The sequence below is a fragment of the Pezoporus occidentalis genome, unplaced genomic scaffold (assembly GCF_034315485.1).
Source record: "Pezoporus occidentalis ecotype Australia unplaced genomic scaffold, CSIRO_AGI_Poc_V1 ctg187, whole genome shotgun sequence".
Lineage (NCBI taxonomy): Eukaryota > Metazoa > Chordata > Aves > Psittaciformes > Psittacidae > Pezoporus > Pezoporus occidentalis.
The window spans coordinates 1,398,352-1,408,217 of record NW_026913715.1 but is presented as its reverse complement, the minus strand read 5'-3'; the positions used below and the strand labels follow the sequence as shown (position 1 = coordinate 1,408,217).

Below are 9,866 nucleotides of genomic sequence, written 5' to 3'. Positions count from 1 at the left end.
GCCACTCCCCTTGGCCTGTCCCTACATCCCTTGTCCCAAGCCCCTCTCCAGCTTTCCTGTAGCCCCTTTAGGCACTGGAGCTGCTCTAAGGTCTCCCCTTCAGGAGCCTTCTCTTCTCCAGGCTGCCCCAGCCCAGCTCTCTCAGCCTGGCTCCAGAGCAGAGCTGCTCCAGCCCTCGCAGCATCTCCATGGCCTCCTCTGGACTCTCTCCAACAGCTCCACATCCCTCTTGTGCTGCTGCCCCAGAGCTGGGTCAGGACTGCAGGGGGGTTCTCCCCAGAGCACAGCAGAGGGGCAGGATCCCCTCCCTGTGCTGTTGCTCACGCTCTGGGGGTGCAGCCCAGCACACGAGGGGCATTCTGGGCTCAAGCGCTCACTGAAACTGGATCATGGGGAGCTTCTCATCAGCCAACACCCCCAAGTCCTTCTCCTCAGGGCTGCTCCATCCCTTCATCTCCCAGCCCGGGCTTGTGCTTGGATTGCCCTGACTCATGTGAAGGTTTCTAGCACCCTGGTACCTTCTCCTTAGCGGGGTCACCAGCTCACAGGGTGAAGGTTTAAACAAAATCCCTTCACTGCCTCCATTTTTAGCGCCACTACACCAAAAGGTCCCCAGCAGTCCCCTCTCCAGCGGCTGTGTTTCACCTCCGGACTGCATCCCACACGGGCACGCGCAGTGCAGGACACACGGGTGTTTCCCCCTCGGCCATTCACAGCAGCTCGCGTGGTTATTACTGAACGGCAATAATAAAAAAGGACATATTTATTTGAACACGGCCCTGGCCAAGGGGCGCTCACGGCCGCCTTCACCGCAGAGCGGGGAGCGCGGGTGCAGCGGGCCCGGCCCCGCCCTTAGAACTCGAAGGTGCCGAAGTGCGCGGCGCGGCCGCCGGCCTTGGGCTGCGGCTTGTACCCGATGCGGTCATTGATCATCTGCTCCCGGCTCTTGTGGTCGCTGCCCAGCGCCGCCGCCGCCGCCTCCTCACCGGCCGCCGCCGCGTCCGCGTCCTCCCGCTGCTTCCTGCGGCCCTGCGGGGCAGAGGGGCCGCGTCAGGGCGATCCCGAGCGGGCGGGGGGGGGCCGTGTCCCGCCGCGGGAGGCCCCGCTCGCACCTCCAGGTCCTTCCGGATGCTCTCGAACTCCTCGATGTCGTCCAGCTTCAGCTCCAGCCGCGTCGGCTTCCGCCGCAGCATCCCCACCCGCACCGGTACCCGAGCCCGCCGCCGCGGGCCGAGCCCGCCAAGGCCACACCTCCCGGCGTGCTCTGCGCGCCCCCGGCCACACCTCCCGGTGCGCGTTGCCGCCCCCCCCGGACTACACCTCCCAGCGTACCTTGCGTGGCCCCGGGTCGTTGCTCCCGACGTGCCCTGCGAGCCCCGCCGCTAACGGCTACTGCGCTTCCCGGCGTGCCCCGCGTGCCCCGGAAGTGATCGTGAGGCGCCGGAGCCCGAACCCCGTGCTGCTGCTGTTCCCGGTTCCCGTTGCCGCCGCCATGGCCTCCGCTCGGGCCCCGGCAGCGCGAGGTGGCGCCCGCCCGCTCGTGCGGGCCCCCGCGCCTGCAGAGGTGGGTGTCTGCTTCAGGCGGGGAGGGCGGCGGCACCGGGCCCGTTACCCGCACGGCAGCGGGGCCGCCCCGGTGTGTGCTGTTGCGGCCTGCGGGGTTCGCGGCGGCCGGAGCTCCCCCAGCCGCGTTTGTGGGCGGCCTGACGGGGTCCTCAGATTCTTCCCGGGATGTTTGTTTGAGGCCCCTCTCCCGGGAGCAGGAACCGGTCACCCGCCGCCTCCCTCCACGTGCGGAGCGCCCCCGAGCGCGGGCGGCGGCATAGCCTCCTTCCTGAGCTGGAACGTTGTTGTTCTTCATTGTAGTCCAGAAAGCAGCCTTAAAAGTGAGGTCTGAGCAGCTCACAGTGAGCCAGAGCACAACAGAGCCCACTTGCAGTGAAGTATTTAATGGGGCATTTTACTTCTGCCCTTTGCACTTGGGCCAAAGCTGCTGCCTCAAACAGAGTGTCCGGGTCTCATCAGAACGTCCCCAGTGTCCTCCCTTGCAACTGGAGCTGTTTGCTGGCTCCTTGTCAACCAAAACACACTTAAAGGTCTGCCTTTACATTCCAGGCCACCAAGACCAAGGCTGCAGAAGAGAGCGATGCTCCCCCGGCCAAGAGAGCCCCCATCTTCTATGGCAGCCTTGAAGAGAAGGAGAAGGAGCGTCTGGCAAAGGGGGAGTCGGGGCTGCTGGGGAAGGAGGGGATGAAAGCGGCGATCGAAGCTGGCAACATCAACATTAGCAGTGGTGAGAATATTGACCCATGTTCTGCAGTGTGACACTTTCAAAAGGCTGTGATCAACTTTTAGGATAATTTAAAGTCAAACCCATGAGGCTTTTGCCTGGACAAATGGCTCTTTGTTTGGCTTTTCCTGTTTGAGAGGGATCTGGTCCTGCCTCTGGGTCAGGGCAACCCCAGCACAAACACAGGGCTGGAACAGCTCTGCTCTGGAGCCAGGCTGAGAGAGCTGGGCTGGGTCAGCCTGGAGAAGAGAAGGCTCTCCAGGAAAGCTGGAAGGGGAGAGGGACAGGCCTTTAACCTGCCAGCAGCTCCAGTGCCTACAAGGGGCTGCCCCATCCCTGGCAGGAAAGCTGGAGCAAGCTGCTCTAGAGAGGGGCCTGGGACATCCAGCACTGCTGTGAGCTGACAGTTCTGTTTGTTTCTCAGGTGAGGTCTTTGACCTCGAAGACCACATGAGTGAGCGTCAGGCTGAGGTGCTGGCGGAGTTCGAGCGCAGGAAGCGAGCCCGGCAGATCAATGTGTCCACTGATGACTCTGAAGTCAAAGCCTGTTTGCGGGCGCTTGGGGAGCCCATCACCCTCTTTGGAGAAGGTCCTGCAGAAAGGAGGGAGAGGTGCTGTGTCAGGCTGCCCGAGTTCTGCATAGCGAGAACTTGGAGTTTATCTAACTCCTGATGGATGTTTCCCATGTGGTTGGGGTGCAGCGAGTGCCACTGCTCTGTAACACTTCCTTACAGTGCTGCAAGAACACTGAGGAAGAAGGAGCAACTGGCAGGAGCTCATTGTCAGCTGAGAATTCACAGCCTGAATACAACTTGCTGTGTTTCTTTCCAGGTTAAGAAATATCCTTTCAGTGGTTGGCACAGACGCGTTAAAAAAGACCAGGAAAGATGATGACAGGTCTAAAAAGTCCAGAGAAGAGGTAATGATCTCCCTGTTCCCTCAGTGCTGAGGGAAGCTTGTGTGATACCTGGCTTTGATGGGCTCTGCTCTGCCCAGGACTCTTGGTTTGGGTCACTCTGTGGGTTTTCGTCCCTTCGTGCTTATTTTGTGTTGCCTGTCTTAGCAGTTCTAAATCGGCAGCACTAAGTTAGCCTGTGCTTGCAGGACAAATCTCATGCTCAGTGTAGAAGAGGAGAGCACGTGTTTGAACTGTTCCTTAGTCTAGCAGGGCCTTTATTGCTGTCTTTGTACTTGGGAAGAAAAGAAAATATGTTCCTGCTGCTGCATCTGTTTTTGCCTGTTATTCTTCTTTCTTTCTTTCTGCTTCTCCTGTCTCTTTTCTAAGTCCATTTTTCCCTTCTTATTCTGGGGGGTTGGTGTAAGAAACGGACAATTTCTGCAGCTCTGGGCTTTCATTTTCTGGGGCAGTGTGTAGAGAAGGAGAGAGCTGTAATTCATCAAGTAAAAGCAAGTCATAACTGGAGTATTCTCGAGTGAAATGGCTGCACATCAGGATTTTATCTGCAGGGCAGAGTTTGCCTTGTCTCTTTAATCACTTTTTCTAGGGCTGTTGTGCAAAATACCTTTAAAAAGAGGCCTTAACACAGTGAGATTTAAGAGCAGACAGTGGTGGCACTTATCTGCTCAGAGGAGGTCACTGAGTGGAAGAGCAGCATCACACCAGCTGTGTTCTTTCCCTTGCAGTATCAGCAAACCTGGTACCACGAAGGACCACGCAGCCTGAAAACAGCGCGGCTCTGGCTTGCAAACTACTCACTCCCCAGGTGAGACCCAGCAGCTCAAAGGAAGGAGGAGGCACAACTTGGTGTAAAGTTTGGCTGCTCATCCCACTGCGGGTAGTGCAGGCAATCAGGCCAAAGGAATGGGGAACATACACAGGTAGACAGGTCCAGTGAGTGCAGAACTCGAGTTCTCTGTGCAGTACTGACTCTAACATCAGCCCAGCTCAGGGGAGGATGAGGGCACGGCCAGTTCCCAGCAGCAGGGTAGGGCAGTGTAGGGGTTTGTTACTCCACTGTTGTGCTCTGCAGGGCAGCGAAGCGGTTGGAAGAAGCTCGCCTGCTCAAAGAGATCCCAGAGGCAACGAGGACGTCGCAGAGACAGGAGCTACACAAATCCCTGCGGGTAGGTTTGGCTGCTGCTTTTACAGCTTCTTGCTGCTCCTCCAAAGACTGCAGGAATGGGTCAGTGCCCCGACATGCTATGCAGGTGTGTGCAGTTTTCTGCACTGTCACCTGTTGGGAAGCTCTGCTTATTCTCCCTTCCCCTGTGGTGTGCAAAGGGCAGGTACTAATTCCTTCAGGGATTCAGAGAGATGTACTCTAGTTGTCCCTTTGCGTGGCAGAGGGGTGAGCAGACATCCCTGCACTGCCTTGCCACTTGCCTGGGAAGCTAAAGGCATTTGTTCCTGGCTCTGTCACAGATTTAGCTGGTGAGGAATGGACTGCTCACTTTCCTTTCCTGTACAGCAGTCACCAGTCCATAAACCCAAGGGAAAATACAAGCAACACCATAATAACCATCTTTTAGATGACTCTGAGACAGCCTTGTGTGTTAAGTTAGATTCCCAGCTTAACCCAACAGGGAGGCTTGAGCTGCTCAAATCCAGTTTACACCCAGAGACGTTAACTGCCAGAGGGTTTGCTTCTCCCCTCAGCACACCACAGTGCCTGCCCTCCTCTGTCTGGATGCATTCATTGGATGAGGTGTAGAAAGAAACCAAAGCTGCAGGATGTTCTTTATGAAAGCTACAGTTGCAAAGCAGGCCTGAGGGCTTCCTGGTGGCCAGTACCATGGGTGGCACTGGAGAGCTTCACTGTGCCCCAGGCCTACATCAGTCCAGCTCAGTGGCCTGCTTGGAGCTGGAGTGGCTGTGGGGCAGCTCCTCCCTTTGAAAGTGACTTTCCAAAGGCCTCTGCCTTCTCTTTCACCCCACTCTTTGCCTGGTGCTTCCTCCAGGTTGTACTTTGCTCAGTTATCATTTTCTTTGCCTTTGGTTTCAGTCCTTGAATAACTTCTGCAGCCAGATTGGAGATGATCGCCCACTGTCCTACTGCCACTTCAGCCCCAATTCCAAACTGCTCGCGACTGCCTGCTGGTGAGTTTCCTTCCACAGCACTTGCTTTAGGGGCTGGAGACCACAGCAGGAGTGAAGGAGAGGGGTGCTACTGCAGGCCGGTGAATCAGGAGAGTTCAGAAATGCTTTTTCTTTCTACTCTGAACTCTCTTCCCTTCATTTTAGAGCCTAGGAGATATTTCAGTCCATTAGTTGCCATGGCTGGTTGCCCCACATGCATTGGTATTTCAGCCATTGCAGCTGCCCATACCCAGGTGGTTTTGCAGCTCTGTGTTTGATCTGCTCTTTGACATTCCTGCCTACACTGACACCTATTTCTTGTCATCAACAGGAGTGGGTTGTGCAAGCTCTGGTCCGTGCCCGACTGCAACCTTGTCCACACCTTACGAGGTGAGAGCGACTTTGCTGAGTTCTTTTGTTCCTCTGTGGACTGAGTTCCCCTTTCTCAATTACTTTGTGGCTCCAAATGTAGTGATCTTTGGGCAGGTTTTGTTCTCATGAGAGCACTGGGGAGCTGGGGCACTGTCAGGTAATGACGAGGAAGTCCTGGCCCTTCTCTTAGAGCTGAGACCAGAGTTTGCTGTTCCTGATTCTAAATGGGGTTTTGTTTCAAAACCTGGTTTGAATTATTTAGAGGCAAATAGCATTTTTGGCCAGTCACTTACCAGCAGTGAGGTTCTTTGAACAGTGGTCACAACTCTGACTGGGTACAAAGGTGAGGACAGATCTCTGGATTCATATGTTGGATTTTCACTACATTTTGCGTGTCACAAACCTTTGTGTTGGACACCCTGAAGTGGGTGCTGCTGGAAGTGCAGTGTAGCTGTTGGCAGCTGTGGCTGGTGGTTACAGTGCACCTTCACCCAACGTGGGAGGACACAGCGACAGCGTTCACTGGTAGCCAGCTGAGCAACAAAAAAATGCTGCTTCTCTGAAGAACTGGCCAAGATCATGTGGCAGACAGTGATTTTTTGATCTTCCTTTCTCTTAAGGACACAGCACCAATGTAGGAGCAATAGTTTTCCATCCCAAAGCCACTGTCTCCCTGGACAAGAAGGATGTTAACCTGGCCTCCTGTGCAGCTGATGGTTCTGTCAAACTCTGGAGCCTTGAAAGGTCAGAATGATACCAGACAAGCACACTGCAGCATGGTTGGTTTGGGGTTTATTTCATGCTGCTGAACATTGGACATTTACCATCCTCCTGCAAATGCAACCTTTTCTTGTAGTTATACCAGTGCAGTTCCTGGCCTCAGTTTGTGCCACCTTCTTCAGCAGGAAAAAAGATCACCCTGAGTAGGGACATCCAGGTGAGGGGAAGTCATCTGAAGAGAATCAAGTCCGGGTTGCTGCTGGGCTCTGGTGAATGCTTTGGGTGATGGATGGAAGATTTGGAGATTGTTTCATTCTGACCTTTGATTTAGGAGAAAATATCCCCTCTTAGACTGGACTTGATGGTCTTAAAGGTCTTTCCAACCAAGCTGATTCTATGGATATTAAAAAATGAACTTGAGTTATTAGAAAGCACCAGTATCTGGAGAGGGAGTAACCAAATACAGGAGGATGCACAAAAGCTTCAGCCTCTCAGTGGCTCTGTCATTGCAGTGTAATTTTGGAAGAAGATGTGCAGCATCTATCTCAAGGCTGTGAAGAAGAGAAGGTGTAGACACTGAGCCCTGGCACTGGCTGTGTTTGAGGAGCCCTTCAGTGCACCTCATGCAGTGGAAGTGCTCAGGTGCTTATCCTTAGCTAGAAGTCAGTGTTTCCAGTCATAGAAGCACAGCTCTGCACAGGCACAGGCTGCTTATTAGTCTCAGATGACCACATCTCTTTAGTTACCCTGTTGGAAAGAAACTAAATGCTGCTCAGGTCTCCGGCTGAAGGTTGCTGACCTGCTGCTTGTAATTCTGGGAGAATATTCCCCCTATCCTGCCTCCCTGCAGCTCTGCACAAGAGCAGGATTTGCTCTAGTTCTGTGAAGCCACAGTAAATCTGCTGTTGCAGTAGTCTGTGTTTTGGTTCTGCACTTTAAAGTGCTAATGACAAGGGCCTTTTCAGGAATAATGATAATAATTATCCTAGGAGAACTTTGTAACCAGCATGAGTGTGGATCAAGGGGTTCCACTTACAGCTGCACCTGGGTGAGCAAAGCCAGAATTCAGAGCCATTAGTTAAAGCTCTGATGTTCTGGCTGGGTGGCATTTAATGTGCAGATCCTGTGCTGTGAGCAGAATGTTTGCAAAGGCCTCCAGGAGCTCCCTCCTCTGACCAGTGCCTGATTTTTGTCTTTCAGTGATGAACCGGTGGCAGATATTGAAGGACACAGCATGAGAGTGGCACGTGTGATGTGGCACCCGTCAGGCCGGTTCCTGGGTACCACCTGGTAGGGAGGTTTGCTTATTTCCTTCAGACATTACCATTCGCTCTCTATCTGGTAGTCCAGTGGGTGCTGTTGCTTGTCCAGAGGAGCTGAGTGTGGGCAAGGGTTGGCCATTGACAGCAGCTGGGCTGCTGCAGTGTAAGGAATATCAAGGCATTGGGATTCCTTTCTCAGCCCCTCATGGGAAACCTGTTGGTCTCCAGCTGGAAATACCACCCACCCCCCCACCCCCCCCCTTTAGTGCAATATCCTCTTGTTCTCCTTGGAGATCCATTGGGCTGGACACATGCTTTGTTTTTACAGCTACGATCACTCGTGGCGCTTGTGGGACCTGGAAGCTCAGGAGGAGATTCTCCATCAGGAGGGGCACAGCAAAGGGGTCTATGACATTGCCTTTCACACGGACGGGTCCCTCGCAGGCACTGGGTGAGTGTGCTTTGCATTGGGACCAGACATGAAATGGTATCAAGGTTTGGTTGCTGACTGATGCCAGGTGCCCCAGTGATGCTGCTGGTGAGGCTGAGCTCTGGCACTTGTGGAAGGCTCTGATGGGTAACACTCGTGGTCTCCCTTCCTAGAGGACTGGATGCTTTTGGCCGGGTGTGGGACCTGCGCACAGGACGCTGCATCATGTTCCTGGAAGGCCACCTGAAGGAGATCTATGGGATTAACTTCTCCCCTAATGGGTAAGAAGAGAGTTTGGGTGGTGGGATTGGGAGCTCTTGAGTACAAAGCTCCCAGCAACACCTTCCCCCACCCTTTGGCAGATACCACGTTGCGACTGGCAGTGGTGACAACACGTGCAAGGTGTGGGACCTGCGCCAGAGGAAGTGCATCTACACCATTCCTGCCCACCAGAACCTGGTGACCGGGGTGAAGTTTGAACGTAAGCACCTCCTGAGCTGAGGTGGCAGGGGATGAAACACCTTCAGGTCGAGAAGGTCAGGGTTTGGGATGGTTTTATCTGCAAATCTCACCTCTCCCTTGTTCTCATCTTCTGCTGCAGCCAACCATGGAAACTTCCTGCTTACGGGCGCCTATGACAACACAGCCAAGATCTGGACTCACCCTGGCTGGTCCCCACTGAAGACACTGGCTGGTCATGAGGGAAAGGTGATGGGACTGGACATCTCCCTCGATGGCCAGCTGATAGCAACCTGCTCCTATGACAGAACCTTCAAGCTGTGGACAGCGGAGTAGCTCAGAGCTGTTGCTCATGAACTGAAGGAGATGTTCGTGGCCATCAGCTAGGACAACCTTTTTTATATTAAAGAAAGGAATGGGCTATTGCAGCATGTGGTGGGGCAGCTGGGCACTGGCTGGGCTTGGGTTGAGGTGGTTGTGAAGTACCTGTGTTTGCTGGAGGCAAATCTTGGGTCATGTTTTTGTACCCTTTAGGATGCTGGTTTCATACTGCAGATACTTTCTGCTGCTGTTTGGAGATGATCCATCTGCTTCCACCCTCCCTTCCCTGTCAGCCTCAGAGGTTTCCTCCAGTCCATTTTACACATCTGTGGCTCCCCACACACCCCTCAGGTGTGCTGTGGTGGTCAGCCTCTGCTCATTCCCTTCTTACCTTCCATTTCCAGGAGCCTTTGGAAGGAGTCTGTGGCTTCAAACTTGATTTGCATTTAAAGAAGGGAAAACTTGGTGTGAGTGTTAGAGGAACATGGTACCCCAAGTGTGGAGGTCTGTGTGCCCTTTGTGTTCACCCACAGGAGGTGTTAAAGGCCAGGGAAGTTTCTTTGTATGTACCACCTCATGTCCTTGATGAGCTGGGTGCTTCAAATGCACGTAGGCATCTCCTGTGTAAGTTTTTGCTGTGTCTCACCTGAGGTGATGTGAGAAAGGGTGTTTCAGTGTAGGACTGTCTTGTTCTAACATACACACTGCAGGGAGCATTCTTCCTTGATGTTTATTCTTCACATTGAGGCTTTGCAGATGTTGTGTTCTGGAAAATCAAAGCATGTTTTGAATGTGCCTCTGGGCCCGAGTGAGGAATGGAGAAATTACAGGAACTTCACAGCGCAGTTTGCTTTCTGTCTGCCACCATAAAAACCCCTCAGGAGGAACGAGGAGACTGGTTCATGTCCTCACTGTCAGCTGGAGCAGCTCCGTGTTCCTTGGCAGCATGAACATGGTTCTGCTCTCAGCACCTGC

At 53.8% G+C, this 9,866-nt stretch overlaps 2 protein-coding genes across 2 annotated transcripts; one reads left to right on the top strand and one right to left on the bottom strand.

Annotated features, from left to right (window-relative positions):
* Nucleotides 1–743: 743 nt before the first annotated feature.
* Nucleotides 744–1,271, bottom strand: CDC26 (cell division cycle 26). Its single transcript, XM_062616017.1, has 2 exons — nt 1,113–1,271; nt 744–1,029 (listed from the first exon to the last, which is right to left on the bottom strand). The coding sequence occupies exons 1-2, from the start codon at nt 1,191–1,193 to the stop codon at nt 853–855; spliced, it is 258 nt and encodes an 85-aa protein (XP_062472001.1). The 5' UTR covers nt 1,194–1,271; the 3' UTR covers nt 744–852.
* A 142-nt stretch (nt 1,272–1,413) lies between these two features.
* On the top strand, nt 1,414–9,733 carry PRPF4 (pre-mRNA splicing tri-snRNP complex factor PRPF4). Its single transcript, XM_062616013.1, has 14 exons — nt 1,414–1,564; nt 2,116–2,293; nt 2,715–2,901; nt 3,122–3,209; nt 3,935–4,014; nt 4,282–4,375; nt 5,254–5,348; nt 5,659–5,717; nt 6,320–6,443; nt 7,620–7,709; nt 8,010–8,132; nt 8,285–8,392; nt 8,474–8,592; nt 8,713–9,733. The coding sequence occupies exons 1-14, from the start codon at nt 1,493–1,495 to the stop codon at nt 8,904–8,906; spliced, it is 1,611 nt and encodes a 536-aa protein (XP_062471997.1). The 5' UTR covers nt 1,414–1,492; the 3' UTR covers nt 8,907–9,733.
* Nucleotides 9,734–9,866: the final 133 nt, after the last annotated feature.